General features: G+C 38.7%; 1 protein-coding gene across 3 annotated transcripts; it reads left to right on the forward strand.

Annotated features, from left to right (window-relative positions):
* Positions 1-692: 692 nt before the first annotated feature.
* On the forward strand, positions 693-16,860 carry Afg2b (AAA ATPase AFG2B). 3 transcript variants are annotated; one of them, XM_026392959.2, is made up of 8 exons: positions 693-2,371; positions 3,197-3,382; positions 6,110-6,268; positions 9,985-10,194; positions 10,792-10,984; positions 12,028-12,158; positions 13,543-13,668; positions 15,470-16,860. In XM_026392959.2, the coding sequence occupies exons 1-8, from the start codon at positions 1,175-1,177 to the stop codon at positions 15,635-15,637; spliced, it is 2,370 nt and encodes a 789-aa protein (XP_026248744.2). In that variant the 5' UTR covers positions 693-1,174; the 3' UTR covers positions 15,638-16,860. The 3 variants fall into 3 exon arrangements, with proteins under 3 accessions (XP_026248744.2, XP_026248749.2, XP_077655813.1); XM_026392964.2 differs by lacking the exon at positions 9,985-10,194; XM_077799687.1 differs by lacking the exons at positions 13,543-13,668; positions 15,470-16,860 and having other exon boundaries at positions 10,792-11,016; positions 12,028-12,151.
* Positions 16,861-17,111: the final 251 nt, after the last annotated feature.

The raw sequence follows: 17,111 nt of genomic DNA on the forward strand, positions 1-17,111 counted from the left end.
GAGTAATTACTTTCGAAAACGCAGAAAGTAGGTGGAAAAAGAAGAGTAGGCAGTTGTTTTAATAATGTAGACAGGTATAGTCTCTAATTCAGTACAAGACTTAGTAGTGCTATGTCCCAAATAGCCTTTTAATGCCAAAGAACATTCAAAGGAGTAAATCAGGAATCGGAACGAATGTATTAGTATGCTACCAATACATCGGATAGCCTAGCTTTCCTTCTTTCCCCTCTCCAAGGGATTTTAAATGTCACACTGTGCTCCTCTCCTTGGTGCTTTTCTATAGAAAGGCTGGACCACCCCAACAGGTTAGAATTTCGGTTATGGAAGGTGCCAAGGTTGTTAACTCAGCTAATCCGAGTTACCTAAGACATAAGCAATATGACACCCCCTAAATACTGTTCCCATGGGGGACAGTTGGGAGTTTCTTTACAAAAAAAAAAAAAAAAAAACAACGAGTCTGTAGGCTGATACTCCAATAGCGGCAATAGTAATGAAGCAGACCAGGTACCCTCACTCCAAAGACCCTTGCCATAATTAAGCTTCTCCTCTTGTCAAATCAGCAACATGTCTACAGAAGTTATTGTGATTGATAGTTTCCTCCTTCCTATAAACGCCAGGTTTGCGCACAAAAGGTGTGACAGAGTTAGTTTGTAAGCTTGTACAGAATATATTATCTCTTGCTAAAATTATCTCTTGTTTTCTTGGTAAAACAAACAAACTTGTGAAACCTGTGTGTCTGGTCTAGAGGAACAGAAAGTACTTGTCATGTGAGCCTCCAAGTGCTCCCCTCCCACTGAGTATAATGTTAAAAGAATTTCCATATCTTTGATCAGAGGAAGAATTCTTAGGCAAGCGCCACCTCTGAACCCTGCAGTCAATAAACCTGCTTCCTGAAAATTTCTCGGGTGTCCAGCCTCTCCTGTCCTACTCAGTAATGCCGCGGTCCCAGGGCCAGGAAAAAGAACATGCAATGCTGGTGACTCCCAAGGTACCACGGCCATACTTAATGGTTAGCTTACGTTGCCTCCCAGGCACCTGTAAACACCACCTCCATAAAGCTCTGGGCTGCTCAACCTCATCAAACTGGACCAAAAATTCCCCAGAGCTCAGACGTTGTCTCTTTTTCCTTGATATCTTCACTCAACCGCTAGCTACTGAACATCATCCTTAGCGCATGCGCGCAGCTTGCTTCCGGTCCGGGAGCGCGGTGTGTTTGGCCTTTCCGTCCGGAAGGAGTTCCTGCTCCAGCTTCCTAGGACTGAGTTTTCCACGTGCCATGGTCCCGGACTCAGGTCCCTTCCCTGAAAGGCCCCTCTTAAAGCTGCTACCTGTAGATGCTAGGGACCGGGGCACCCAGCGCTGTCGCCTGGGTCCTGCTGCCTTCCGCACCTTGGGTGCGCGTGTGGGCTCGAAAGTGAGGATCTTGCTGCCCGAAGGCGGCTCCTGCCTCTGCACTGCCTGGCCGCGGCGGGATGGAGCTGATGGTTTTGTGCAGCTGGACCTGCAGTGCGCAAGTCCCGGGGCGGCGGTGGGGGAGCGGGGTTCCCCGGGGACTCTCAGCCTGAGCCGCCTCAGCCTGGTACCCTGCCCGCCCCTGCGGCGCCTCTCTGTGTGGCCAGTGTTGCGAATGCCCGCAGGCGCGCCGAGTGCCCCGAGTCCAGCCGCGGTGCTGGAGGCCGCGCAGGAGCTGCTGAGGAACCGACCGGTCTCCCAGGGCCATGTGGTGGCCGCTCCGCCGGGCGACCCAGGTCCTCTGACCGCCCTGCACATCATCGGCGGGACACCCAACCCGGATCCAGCGGGGCTTGTCACCCCTCGAACCTGCATCGCTCTCTGCCGGGAGCCTCCGTCAGCGGCGGCGCCACAGCCCGAGGTGTCCCTAGGGGGCCTTTCGGAGGCGGCCGACTCGCTGCGGGAGCTCCTCCGCCTGCCGCTCCGCTACCCCAGCACCCTGGCCGCGCTGGGGCTAGCTGTGCCCCGTGGGGTGCTCCTGGTGGGTCCTCCCGGAGTGGGCAAGACCCAGCTGGTGCGGGCGGTGGCCCGGGAAGCGGGCGCAGAGCTGCTGGCGGTGAGTGCTCCGGCGCTGCAGGGCTCCCGGCCTGGGGAGACGGAGGAGAACGTGCGGCGGGTCTTTCAGCGCGCCCGGGAGCTGGCCAGCCGAGGGCCTAGCCTGCTTTTCCTGGACGAGGTGGACGCCCTATGTCCGCGGAGGGGCGGCGCACACCGGACCCCCGAGAGCCGCGTGGTGGCCCAGGTGTTGACGCTCCTGGACGGCGTCTGCGGGGACCGCGAGGTGGTTGTGGTGGGAGCCACCAATAGGCCAGACGCGCTAGACCCAGCACTTCGCAGACCCGGGAGATTTGACCGAGAGGTGAGCAGGCGGGACCGGTTAGCCCTTTTGTCCCTAGAACTCTGGCCTCTTCTTGCCCTGCCTGGTTGGGTGCTTTGAAGCATTTGCCTCTTAGGTTTGGGAGTCAGAGGCTCGACTGGGACGTCTTGTAATGAGCCCTTAAGTAATCTGTGAGTCAGGACCTGTTTTGTCCAGAATCCATTTGGGGTTATTTTTGCTGTACTGTTCCTGAAGATCAGTACTATAATCGGCAATGTTAATTCTTAAGGGAACTAGGTCTGCTACGAAAGTATTAAACGCTAGTACATTTGAAAGGACAACCTACAGGCAGGATAACTTCAAAAGTGTGTTGAAATAAAAAGGGTAAAGGCAAAAAAGACCTAAATCAAAGCAGGCATAAATTCATTGGGATTTATTCATTCCTTATCAGGACACCAGTATACAGTGTACATTTGCTCCTTGAGTTGCCATTAAGGTTAAATATCTAGCTAGGCAAGGTGATTCATGTCTTTAATCCCAGCAGCTCGGGAGGCAGGAGAATCATGGGTTCAAAGACAGCCTCAGCAACTCAGAGAAGCTCTAAGCAAATCAGCGAGATCCTGTCTCTAAATAAAATTATAAAAAAGGGCTGAGGATATGGCTCAGTGGTTAAACACCTCTGGGTTCAATCCCAGGACACTACCAAAGAAGTTTGAAGCTTAGGAATTATGTAGTATTTCAGTTCTGTATTAGACTCTAAAGTGGAATAATAATTGCACACTTTTAGCTTATTATTGTACAAGTTGGTGAAGATAAAAAAAAATTGAAGCTGTAAAGTTAATTTTTTTGTTTTTGTATTGTCTTTAGGTTATCATCGGGACTCCCACACTTAAACAAAGAAGGGAAATTCTACAGGTTATTACCTCAAAGATGCCCATCTCCAGTCATGCCAATTTGGGTCTCCTTGCAGAAATGACAGTTGGCTATGTTGGTGCCGACCTGACAGCACTCTGTAGGGAGGCGGCCATGCACGCTCTCCTTCACAGTGAGAAGGTAAGAAATATTGATTACCCTCCACGTTAATCTTTTTATTAATATAATAAATTAATTTTGGAGTTCAAAAAAGGTGGTAAGTATGTTTTCTAATCTCTTCAGGAAAAAATAATTTCAGTAAGCTGAAGATTCTAAGAGTTTTTGACTTCAATTGTAACATAAGGATGATTTATCAACCTGAATTTTGAGAAACCTTTTTATCTAAATAATTTATATCCTTTCTTAATTCTTTTTCCTTTATTTTTACTCTTGAATTGAATGTGGGAAGAAGTTATGTGAACTTATGGGTTTGTAGCCAAAACTACTCAAAGTTTTAATAAGTCCCATGTGTAAAGGTATGAGAATATATGTCCTTTGAGAGACAGGTAACAATACCAGGGGATGGGAAGAGAGATTTACATTTCAAATTTCATCTACTTTAGAGTTCCATGTTTGACCTTAAGCACCTCTGGCTTAGGTGGACCAGTCAGCTGCTGTCGTCCTAGGGTGGAGCCCACTGCTACTTCAGGAGGGGCCTATCTAAGCATAGTTACCACAGTTGACCGCTGAGTTCAGAAACAACCCAGGGAAAGTGGAAGGAAGAAAGGCAAAAAGGAAGAAGGGACAGAGACATCTGGGAAGGTACTGGCTCCATCTTTTTCTTCTTTTCCCCACTAGGCAGCTGAGGGGCTACTGCTGCCTTTGTGTCAGGGCAGACAAGGGATCTGTTAAAGATGGTTAAACTTTTGTGGAAAATTTCTGTTAAAGGACTAGAAATGTTAAATACACACCCAGAGGAAAGAATTTATATGCCTGAAAAGGTTATGAGAATCAAGTGTTCTAGATCTATAAATAAGATTTTCAAATGTTGGTATTACCTAAAAATTAATTAGTATTTGGGTACCCAATATCTAATATTGCCATACAGTTTTTTTAAAAAAGCTATAGTCATGTGCTGCATAGCAACATTTTGGTCAATGACAGGCCTAAAAACACAATCAAAACTAAGAGAAATACTTTTATCCCAATTTCCTTGATATAGAAAGAACTCTTATAAATCAATAAGCTAAGATCAATAATCCAAGAGAAAATGGATAGTAAGATAGGTAAATGACAATAAAAGGAGTACCAGTAAACATGAAAAGTCTTCACTTTTAGTTTCTGAGTGTGTGTGCATGTATCTGTGCATCTATTTTTTTAATTTAGGGGAACTATTTGAGAATGGATTGCATACCTTTTGTTCCTTAATATGTTACTGTTTCTTAAGAATAAGAATGTTGCCATGATCACAGTATAGTCATATATAGTTAATATTCTCAGGAAATTTAACATTGATATAAATATTATCAGATCTATAGTCCATAGTCTCATTTGGATTCTCCCAATCTTTCCAGCATTTTTTTTCTCTCAAACAGAATCTAGTTCAGGGTAATAGATTGCATTTTTTTTTAGTCTTTTAAAAATCACAATGTTTTTTTTTTTTTCCCTGTGAGGGGAAGGTACCAGGGTATTTAACCACTGAGTCATATCCCCAGCCCATTTTTTAATTTTATTTAGAGACAGGGTCTTGATGAGTTGCTTAGGGCTTCGCTAAGCTGTTGAGTCTGGCTTTAAACTCATCATCCTCCTGCCTCAGCTTCTGGGATTATAGGTGTACACCACTACTTCCAGCTCACAATGGTTTTTTGGCTGAGACATTTGACGTAAGTGATGCAGGTCTGTTATTTTATTAAATGGTCAGAATCTGAGTATACATCTCTGTTAGCAACACTAATTAAGTGATGTTATATTTTTAAAGTACCACAAATGGAGGCATACATGTCCATTGGTTCCTCATTGGTGATGCTAATTTTGATTAATGATCAAGGTGGTTTCTAAATTTCTCCACTGTGTAGCCACTGAGAAATTTGTGGGGAGATACTTTAAGGCATGCAAATATCCTCTCTTTATCAGACTTTGACATCCCTAGATGTAGTATCTTTTTCTTGCCAAAAGAGCCTTTACAATGAAAGTTGCAAAAAAGGTGACTGATTTCATCATTCCCTCACAGTGGTGAGTACCATTTTTTCCTGTCACACTGGGAGAAGCTTAAAAGTTTGGTAATATATAGTGTTAAAGAGGTAGCAGGAGAGCAGTAGCTTCATATTACTAAAGGAGAATAAATTGATGCATTTTCTTTTGAGAACAGTTTGGTAATGGCTGTCAAAATTGTAAATGTACATACTCTTAAACTCAATAATTCTACTTTAAGGAAATTATTATATAAAATACTTGAATATGACCATAAAGATTTTCAGTTGAAGCTTGTTTTTCTTTTTGAATAACAAGACTAGGAATAACCTAATGTTTGTCAGAAAGATGATTATGATGTGTTTATTCAATAGTGTATTATGTGTCACAAAGAGTAACAGAATCATATTAATTGACATGAGAAAAATCTCAAGAGAAAAAAATATATAATGGTTCAGTTTGCTTATCTGTTTAACAGGATGTACATATGCTTATTGTCATTAAACATACTAAAAAATACACTAGAAAATGTTGACATTCTCTGGGGATGAATACTAGTAGGAATTGGGGAGACATTCAGTTTTTTTGTTTTATGTGTATAAGTTTCTTTCATAATGATAACAAAATAGATTTACAAATTCCAAAAAGTATTTTTTAAAAAGATTTGTGCTTGTTTACCACAAAAAAGGGTCACCTAATTTTTGGTTTGATTTTGCTTTTTTGTGTGTATTTCTTCAGAACCAAGACAATCCTTTGATTGATGAAACAGACTTCCTTGAAGCTTTTAAGAAGATTCAGCCTTCATCATTTCGAAGTGTTATTGGATTGATGGACATCAAGCCTATTGATTGGGAGCAGATTGGTGGCCTTGAAGATGTAAAACGGAAGTTAAAACAGGTAACAATCTGCTTAAGCTAGTAGAATATTAGAGATTAATATTCTGTGCTTTTACAATGAAAACAGACTGCACTGAAATTGCTCTTGCTATGATCACTAATGTGATCTTGACACCTAAATCCAACAATCACTTTTCTGTCTTTGTTTAAGTGGACTTTTGCAGACATCAAATTAAATTTCTACTTTCCCACCTCAACCCTACTTTTGTTGTTTTTTTCTTTAAAGAGTTTATAATCTAGCTAAGTGTGGTGGCTTAGGATGCTGAGGCGGGATGAGATAACATATTCAAGGCCAACCTTAGCAGTTTAACAAATCCCTATGCAATTTAGCAAGACCCTGTCTTGCCGCAGTCTTGCTGGGCACAATTCAGGAGCCACTTGTCAAAAGAAACTAACTTTATTTTTAGAACTACAAAGGCCAAACAAAACAGCTCCTCAGGAAAAAACCCTCAGAGCCCAATTGCCACCACCGGCTTCCCCAAGCCTCACCACCTCACACAATCCTCCTGCTCTTGAGGCCGATTGGCTGGGTCGCGTGGGCGGAGCCAAAGAAGTCCCCCAATGAGCAGCTCCGTGGTCTGAAAGGGCAGGGAAACAGCCCAATGAACATCACTGCAGAGGAGCCAATCAGCTAGATGTTGCTGGGGCCGCTGTGAGCCAATCATCAGCATCAGCCGGCAGCTGGAAGTTTGCTGGGGCCCCTTTGGCTGTGGCTCTCAACACTGTCTCAAAATAAAAAACAAAAAGGACTGGGGATGTGGCTCAGTGGTAGAGCACCTTGAGTTCATCCTTAATACCTGCAAACCCCCATCCCCCCAAATTTAAAATCTAAAACAGGATTCAACAGATTTTCTGTAAAAAGCCAGATAGCAATTTGTTTTAAGGTTAGTGAGCCAAACAGTATCTGTCACAGTCGTTCAATTTCATCACTGTAGTGCAAAAACAGCCATAGACAACACATAAATGAGTATAGTCAGCCCTCTATCCACAGGTTCTGCACCTGTGGATTTAAATCACTATTAAAAATATTCTGGGGGAGGAATTATAACTGTGCTGAACACTTTACAGGCTTTTTTCCTTGTCTTCATTCCCTAAACAATACAATATAACACTTATCTATATAGCATTTATATTGTATTAGGCATTATAAATAATCTAGAGACGATTTAAAGTACATGGAGGATGTGTAGATTATATACAAATACTATGCTTTTTCTCTTTTTTGGTATTGAAGATTGAGCCCAGAGTCTTGGAGTGCTAAGCACTAAACTACACACCCCGGTCAACATCATTTTATATGAGAGACTTGAGCATCCTTAGATTTTGGTACTTAGTCCTCTGTAGATACTATAATTGTATTCTGATTAAATTTATGAACACTGAAACCATAATTTTCACAAAATATTATTTTATTTTGACTTCCCCAAGATTTAGAAATGTTAAAACTATTTTTAGTTTGTGGGTTTTAAAAATAGGGGCAGTGGGTATTAGTTTCCTCTGACCTCTGATCTGCATGGCTATAAGACAGGAACTGGTAAAAACACAAAATTGCAATAAACAGTCAGTATGGCATAGTTGTTACTGATTTTCACTTATGGATGAAGGATACAACTCTCTTTTGCCTGTATTGACTAAAGGAACTAGTTTTCTGTAGGTACGTACATGAAAGTCTGACTTATAAGTATCAATTAGAATTTATTCATCTTAACTAGGAGCTATATCACCAGAAAATACTGGAATCCTTAAGTCCATGATTGAGAGCATTTATAATATGCCCCAGGTTTTTCATACTCTTTATTTCATTTAATCTTTGTAAGATGAATGAGATAAATTAGCCACATCTTCTTGGAAACTTTTCCCTTAGCTTGATTGTTAAACTTTCCTATCTTTCTGAGCATTCCTCTCCCCTCCCTTAAATGCTGCTTCAAGAGGTTCCTGGGCTCTTCTTTTTGAAATCTGTGAGTCCAAGGTCTCAACTATCCCTTGAAACCTGTTAATTCAAAAATCAATCTATCTACCTATCTATCTATCTGTCTATCTAAATATCTATATTTCAGTAGACATTTCTTCTGGTTATCGGGACTATTGACTGGCCTGTCTATATATAATCCTATGGCTCTCAAAATCAGTGTGTTCATAATCTAGTAAGTCAACTACTAACTGACTGAATTCCCTGTCTCAGTGAAAGCAGCCAGCTACCCATCCCTTAGTCAGAACTTGTATTCTAAGAGCAAGTGGCCAGAACTGAGTCCCAACCAAAAATATAGTTCCTTTTTATGTTTCAAATACCCATCCCTTCCATGCCATTTCTACTTTGACATTTCCAGCCTTGTAATTTTTGTGGACAAAATCATTGCAAGAAATTTCTAACTGGTCTCCCTACCTCTAGCTTTAGTTCCTTCTAATGCATTTCTCATGCTCCTTTCTTAGTGTAGACTTAAAAACTCTCATTTGTGTTCTGACTCCTACCTCTACTTTAACTCCATTGCTTCTGCTTTCTCCCATCCTCTCCACTGCTCCTGCTTAATGTTGGAATAAATTAGATGGTTTCAGGCACATCTTGTAGTGTTCCTTCCCCTTGGAATGCTCTTTTCTGGCTGTTAGTTAATAATCCTGTTTCTCTAACCAGAATGTGTGTACACAAGGTTCAGAATTCAGGGGTCTTGTCTTATTGTAGTGGTTATATATCAGTAATTAAGAACAAGAGTGAATGCTCTAGAGTTATATTCCTGGCATCAGACTTGTTTCTGCCATATCACTAGCAATAAGAGGTGGGCAAGTTTAAATTTTCTTTCTTTCTTTCTTTCTTTCTTTCTTTCTTTCTTTCTTTCTTTCTTTCTTTCTGTCGTAGTTGGACATAATAACTTGATTTATTTATTATTTAGTTGTAGGTGGACATAATACCTTTATTTTATTTGTTTTTATGTGGTGCTAAGGATTGAGCCCAGAGCTTTGCATGTGCCAGGCAAGCACTCTACCGCTAAGCCACAACCCCAGCTCCAAGTTTAACTTCTTTAAGCTTGAGTTTCTGTATCTGTAAAATTATGATAATAAAACCATTTATCTTAGAGACAGTCAGGACTCATTGATTATTTGGTACATTTGTTTAATGCCTGCTTGGGGCTGGGTCATTCTAGGTGTTGAGGATTTAGGGGTGGGTGAACTTTGCTTTTATATTCCAGTAAGAACAGAACAGTAGACCCAACATGGAAAAATATTAGCAAATAAGTGCTCTAAAAGTAAATATAGGTAGCAGCATAGAGAATAATGAGGAAGAGGTTCTGTTTTGGCTAGGGTGGTTAAAAAGACCTCTCCATGGGAAATGGATTTGAACTGAGACCCAAATGGTGAGGAATAGCCACACAGAAATCTTCTGGGAGGTTCAGTCAGAGAGAACAGCAAGTAAAGGCTCTGAGACAGGAGTAAGCCAGATGTTTGGGAGATAGATTATGTAAGGCCTTGTAACAGTGGAAGTAGGAGTTTGGACTTGGATTTTATGCCAGTTCTGTGAGAAGTCACTGAAGCGCTTTCAGCAGGAAGTGATGTGACCTGACTTAGTTTCTAAAATCCTTGGCTACTATGTAGAGAACAGACTGTATTTCAGCTCATAACACATACCTGAGAATTGCTGAGTGAACTGAATGAATTTACTGAATTATTTTATGTTTTCTTATTATATTAAAACAATTTTTTTAATCTCTTTTTGCATATTTACAGAGCATTGAGTGGCCTCTGAAATTCCCTCAGGACTTTATTAGGATGGGCCTGACACAACCAAAGGGCCTTCTCCTCTATGGGCCCCCTGGATGTGCTAAAACCACCCTGGTGAGGGCCCTGGCCACAAGCTGTCACTGCTCTTTTGTTTCAGTGAGTGGAGCTGATCTCTTTTCACCTTTTGTTGGAGATTCAGAAAAGGTTTTGTCTCAGGTTTGTTACTTTTCTCATGCCTTTAAGTATACTTTTTATCTTTTTATTTCATATCTTATTAGATAAACCCTATTTTAAAAAATATTAGTAGTTGTGTTTTAAATCATAAAAGTTTTACATGTTTGTTTATAGAAAATTTAGAAAATACAGAGCAGTTTAAGTAAGATACCTTTTATAATCCCTCTACCTACTGTTAACTTTTTGTTGAATTGCCTTTGTCTTTTTTTTTTTTTTAAAGCAAAATAGAAGTCAGGTCTTATCTTTCTACAGCTTTATCCTGCTTTTTTAATTTAACATATCTCTTTTGAAATTTCATATTAAATATCCTTTCAAAATATGACTTTAAAGTCCTACATAATACTCCATTATTCTTTGATTTATTGGTTCCCAGTTTCTTAGGCATTTAGAATCTTCCTTTTTGTACTTTAAAAATTATAGTGGGCTGAGGATGAGCTCAGTGGTAGGGTGCTTGCCTAACATGCACAAAGTATTGGGTTTAAAATAAAAATAAAAGTTAAACGTAGTAATGCAGAGAATGTACATTCACATGAATGGTGTATAACATTAGCTTTTTAATATTTTTTTCTCCAACATTAGGTATTTCGACAAGCAAGAGCAAATACTCCAGCAATTGTGTTTTTGGATGAAATTGACTCAATCTTGGGGTCTCGCTCAGTTAGCAAAACAGGATGTGATGTTCAAGAGCGAGTTCTTTCCGTTCTCCTGAATGAGTTAGATGGTGTGGGACTTAAGACAATAGAAAGAAGAGGAAGTAAATCAAATCTACAGGGTAAATACCAGGAGCTGAAAAAAATGGAAGAGGTATTTATTAGCCAGAGCACATAAAAAATCCAGACCAACATTAAATAGAATTCTTACCATGCTCTTGCTTTACATGTGCTGATTTATTTAGAGGGATGTATGTAATTTCATTTTGACTCTGTGTCAAACATAAATGTTAATAAGATTTTTAAAGGGCTGGTGGAAATTGTGATTTGGTGAGGAAATGTGAAGTAAATTTTATAATTATCTTTGATGTATATGAATGTAAATATTGTTTTCCGAGTCTCTTTTCCAGCTAGAGTTTGATTTCTATTTAGTATCCCTAGTAGATAATTTTTTAATTAGAAGGCACCAATGAGATTATCAAACCAAATCTTAAGCATACAGGAATTCCTCATATAGTATTTGTCAAGTATTCACCCAGCCTCTGTTAAAGTACTTGGAACTCCCTGCTTGGAGGGATTAGATCACCAAAGAACAGTTCCGATTATTCAGTTCAACAAATAATTTTAATTGATCATTGTATACAAGGCCTTGCTCGTCTGCTTTTAGACATTTCTTCTCTTCATCCAGGATTTACATGCAGCTTAGGTTATTTGTCATTATTTATGTCTCTGGAAAGAAAAATAAGAAGTAAAGTAAATCCCCTTGGGGATAGATAACCAAGAATTTTCAGAGCCTTACATTTCTACTTGCTGAGTCATTTGCTTCTGTCATTTCAAGTAGTCCATTTAAGTTGTAATCATTGAGGGTTCAAGTACATTCAGGTCACCAGGTAGGGCAATGAGGCTTTTCTTTGGTTCTCACATGGAGAAACAGTTTCTCAGGACTATCCACTCTCTTCCTGCACACAAAGTGGCTCTTTGATGATGATATGTTTCTGGAATACCTTGATACCAAGAAAGTGGTCTGGTTAGGAGGTATAAACATTCTGGTCCAAAGAAAAAGATATCCCTATTTAAAAACAAATGGACCTTCTGATGCATAACTTGGAAAAAAAAAGAGAGAATAATTTATTGGTATTACTTTGTGTCATATGTTTTCCCTCAGAGTTTCAAGAAGTTTTTAATCAAAATGTCATGATTGTTGCTGCAACAAATAGACCTGATGTGTTAGATGATGCTTTATTAAGACCTGGAAGATTGGATAAGATCATCTATATTCCCCCTCCAGATCAGAAGGTACTCACTGTAGATATTTACTCTGAACATTTCTGAACACCACATCAACATCTACATTCCAAGAGCTTGGCAGAATTGAATTCCAAACTGAACATAGTTGAACATAGTGTCCTCCTCACACTGGACTTTCAGTATCTCCTTGCCTGATGGCCCTTCATAAAATCATAATCTTGATCTGCTCTTGGTGGATACCTGGCCCTGCTTTCAGAGAAAGATAAGCCTAAAAGTAAGGTAGTTACCTGGTGGTAGTGTTGTGGCAGACTCGGTGCTGAGTCCTGAATCTGCTCAACATTATTTTGCAACTGGAATGGAGGAATCCTAGAGTGTTGAAAAGAGGTTAATCGGGGCTGGGGATGTGGCTCAAGCGGTAGCGCGCTCGCCTGGCATGCCTGCGGCCCGGGTTCGATCCTCAGCACCACATGCCAACAAAGATGTTGTGTCCGCCGAGAACTAAAAAAATAAAATATTAAAAATTCTCTCTCTCTGTCTCTCTCTCTCTCTCACTCTCTCTTTAAAAAAAAAAAATTAAAAAAAAAAAAAAAAAAGAAAAGAGGTTAAAAGGGTTTTGGAGATAATCTGGGTCAGCATTCTCATTTCACAGAGGAGAGATTTTAGATTACCGAGCTTATGCAATGCATCCACAGTCAAGTCAGTAAATCCTTTGCCCTTAGCATCTAGAACCACTGACAAGGAATGGCAGAAGACTCAGAATGAAGTGTTTTTTATCTCCCCCCCCCCCACACACACACACACTTGGGCTTTTATCAAGTTTTGAAGAAATTTTTTTTTCTTTCTTTTTTTTTTTTTTTTAAAGAGAGAGTGAGAGAGAGAGAGAATTTAATATTTATTTTTTAGTTTTCGGCAGACACAACATCTTTGATTGTATGTGGTGCTGAGGATCGAACCCGGGCCGCACGCATGCCAGGCGAGCGCGCTACCGCTTGAGTCACATCCCCATCCCTGAAGAAATTTTTTAAAAATTAAAATGTCTGTAATACTTTTAAATTTTATCTGACAATTCATATATTTTTATCTTAAATTATTATAGTTGTACTACTTGTACCCAAGAGAGATTTGTCTTATGTCTTAAAGAGATCTGTCTACAGTTGGCTACTTTAAAATTATAAAATATTATAATATTATAAAAATATTAAAGTTTTTTATGAGTGATTATTTTTACCATGGTCACATGGGCCATTGAAGACTTAATTTTTCTTACTCTTCAGAAGTAAAGATATATGTATATATATTTTTACTGTTTGATTCCCCCCCCCCCCACACACACACACACACACTTTATCTATATATGATAGATAACTCAAAATGTTTTAATATATTATTGTGTCAAACATAAATGTTAATAAGATTTTTTATTTTGTTCCAGGGCAGGCTTTCAATTTTAAAAGTCTATACAAAAACCATGCCAATAGGACCCGATGTTTCCTTAGAAAACCTAGCAGCAGAAACCAGTTTTTTCTCTGGAGCTGATCTTAGAAACCTCTGCAAAGAAGTAAGTTAATTAGTGAAGTAATCAATGTATGGTTCAAAACATTTCATCATCTATTCAAATCTTCATTCACTCAAAAACATTAACTATAAGACTTCTGTGTAACAAATATCATTCAATAGGAAGCAGACAGGGGTGGCCCCTTTCCTTAGAAGGTAGATAGACATTACTAGGGGAGGGAGCAGAGATTGAAAATATGTAGAGTTGAGGAAATCTAAGGTGCTATGGGAACATGTAGGAAGGACATCAGCCTAGAATTGGGACATCAGGGAAGGCTTTTGAGAGAAGATATGTAAACTGACGTTGAAAAGCTAATCAGGGAGTCAGCCAGCTAAAAGTGGAGGGAATTATTTGAAGCAGGGGGCATAAAATGTGAAGAGGATTAGAGTTAAGAGATACCTGAGCCAGGCGCGGTGGCTGGGGAGGCTGAGGCAAGAGGATCATGAGTTCAAAGCCAGCCTCAGCAACATCGAGGCGCTAAGCAACTCAGTGAGATCCTGTCTCTAAATAAAATACAAAATAGGGCTGGGGATGTGGCTCAGTGGTTGAGTATCCCTGAGTTCAGTCCCCAGTACCCCCCAAAAAAGAAATGACCTGACATTACTGAATCTTGGAGTGGAGAAAGACAAGAAATAAATCTGGAGAAATGGACAGAAATCAGATCATATGGGCCCTTACAAGTCTTCAAGACCTTTATGTTTTATTTTGAAGGCAGAAGACATTACAGGTCAGCTTTAAATGTAACATTCAGAAAGCACAGATCATAAGGATATGGTTTATGGAATTAATATAAAGTGATCACGCTTTTTAATTACTACTCATATCAAGAAATAGAATGAATATTATCAGCACACCAAAATTTTCTTTTGGGCCATTTTCACCTCTGTTCCCTGCACTTCCAAAAGGGAACCACTTTCCTGACTTAAAACACTGGAGACTGGTTGCCTGCTCTTAAACTTTATACAAATGGAACCTTACAGTATATAGTGTTTTCTGTCTGCTTCTTTAACTTAAGATTGTGTTTGAAACTCATCTGTAGTTTTGTGTGTAGCTATAGTTTGTTTTGTTTCCATTGCCTTATAATCTAGTATATGAACATTGTTCATTTATTTGTCCTTTCTTAAAATTTTGAACTTCTCGGTTTCTACTTTTTTACTATTATGAATTCTGCTGCTATGAAAAGTTTTGTATAAGTCTATTGGTGCATGTGTGTGGTTATGTCTTTCATATATATATATATTTACAAGGAGAATTTCTGGGTCAGACTATGTGTTTTATCTTTTCTTTTATTATTTCTGAGTCTTAAAACTTTCCTACTCCAAGATCAAGAACTGTCTTATCTTTATAAATATATATGGACTCATTATTTATTATTCTGCAGCTTGCTTTTTTTTTTTTTTTAAGAGAGAGAGAGAGGAGAGAGAGAGAAAGAGAATTTTTAATATTTATCTTTTTAGTTCTCGGCGGACACAACATCTTTGTTGGTATGTGGTGCTGAGGATCCAACCCGGGTCGCACGCATGCCAGACAAGCGCGCTACCGCTTGAGCCACATCCCCAGCCCCAGCTTGCTTTTTTTTTTTTTTCCATTTCAAGCTGGAGTTTTAATGTTGGAGAAACTCTGGTTGACTCAGTGGCTTTTAAATTACCTTTAACTTTTTAGCTTAATGTTTTTAATGACATGAATATTGGAATTCTGTGAAGTGAGACTGAGGTTTTGCATTCAGATTTTAAAGTATTACTGTAGATCATTCATTTTTTAAAAATGAGCAAATTAGCAATTTCCTGTTGGTTGTCATTTATAGGCTGCTTTGCTGGCTCTACAAGAAAATGGACTGGAAGCAACCTCTGTGAATCAAGAACACTTTCTACAATCACTTAAGACTGTAAAACCATCCTTAAATCACAAGGACTTGACTTCATATGAAAACTTATTTAAAAAAGAAGGATTTTCGAACTGGGAAGATATTTAAAAATTAAATCTTTGTTCAATTGTTCACATTTATCTAAGTGTGAGCTTGCTTTTGGTTTCCAACTTCACACTTTTAGACTTTGTGTGTATATTTTCTGTAAATAAATAAAAATTTAGATTTGGGGATGTAGCTCAGCTTCCCTAGCATGTATAATGCCCTGGTTTCAACCCGTAGCACTGCAAAAACAAAATTAAAAAATTTACACTTTATAAACTAAGGCTTATCCTACTTCTAAAAGTTATATTAAAATACTGTAATTTAGGAAGAAAGCATATGTTTATTTTGTGTGTATGTTGACTTACATACTTAAAAAGAAGTATGTAAGTAGTTATTTTTGGCTAATTGCTTTTTTGTAACTTTGAAATAGTTCTATGCTTACAAAAAAGTTGCAAGAATAATATAAAGAACTCATATACTTTGTACTCTTAATTCAGATTCACCAATTTTTAACATTTTGCCACATCTTCCTCCCTAGTATTTTGCTGAACAGTCTGAGAATAGATTGGCATGCATCACTTAATGATGGGGATACATACTGAGAAATGCATAATTAGAGGGCTAAGGGGTATAGCTCTGTGGAGCACTGGGTTTGATCCTCAGCACTACATAAAAATAACTAACTAGTGGTATTGTGTCCATCTGCAACTAAAAAAAAATTTTTTTAATTAAAAAAAGAAATGCATCATTAGCCAATTTTGTTATTGTCTGAGTATCATGAAGTATACTTGTACTAAGATGGCTACAATATCACAAGGCAATATAATCTTATGAATCTTCCATCATAAGTGGTCCATCATTGACTGAAAGCTTGTTATGTGATATATGACTATATATGCATCATTACCCCTCATCCCCTTCATTGTATATTTGTTATTAAAAAGGTTGTTTTCTTTACTACAGTGCAGTCACCAAATTCAGGATAATTAACATTGGCACAACATTTTAATCTGTCATCCAGTAAATTTCTTCCATTGCCCCAATAATCCATATAGTACTTTTTTTCTATCACAGCATCCAGTTTAGGATCACACATTTTAGTTTTTATGTCTCTAGACAGTTCTTCAGTCTTTCTTATCTTTGACATTTTTGAAGAGTAGAGACCAATTATTTTATAGAACAATTGGTCTATGGATTTGAGTTGTCCAGTGTTTTGTTATGATAAATTTAGGTTATATATCACCAATGGAACACTCATGAGTAGCATTGTGCTCTTAGTACCACAGCTGGAGATGTGTGTTATCTATATATTATTGCACTAAGTTTTGTTCACTTGTTTATGGTTTCTCTATACCTACTGTTTTCCTTTTGTAATTATAAGTAATATTTAAGGAGATAGATTGCAATACAATATTTTTATATTGTATGATTGCACATACAATACAAAAATTTTAAATATTTTTTTGAGCTGCTGTTGAACACAATACCTTTATTTTATTTATTTTTATGTGGTACTGAGGATCAAACCCAGTGTCTC

This window comes from Urocitellus parryii, chromosome 6, assembly GCF_045843805.1.
Source record: "Urocitellus parryii isolate mUroPar1 chromosome 6, mUroPar1.hap1, whole genome shotgun sequence".
NCBI lineage: Eukaryota > Metazoa > Chordata > Mammalia > Rodentia > Sciuridae > Urocitellus > Urocitellus parryii.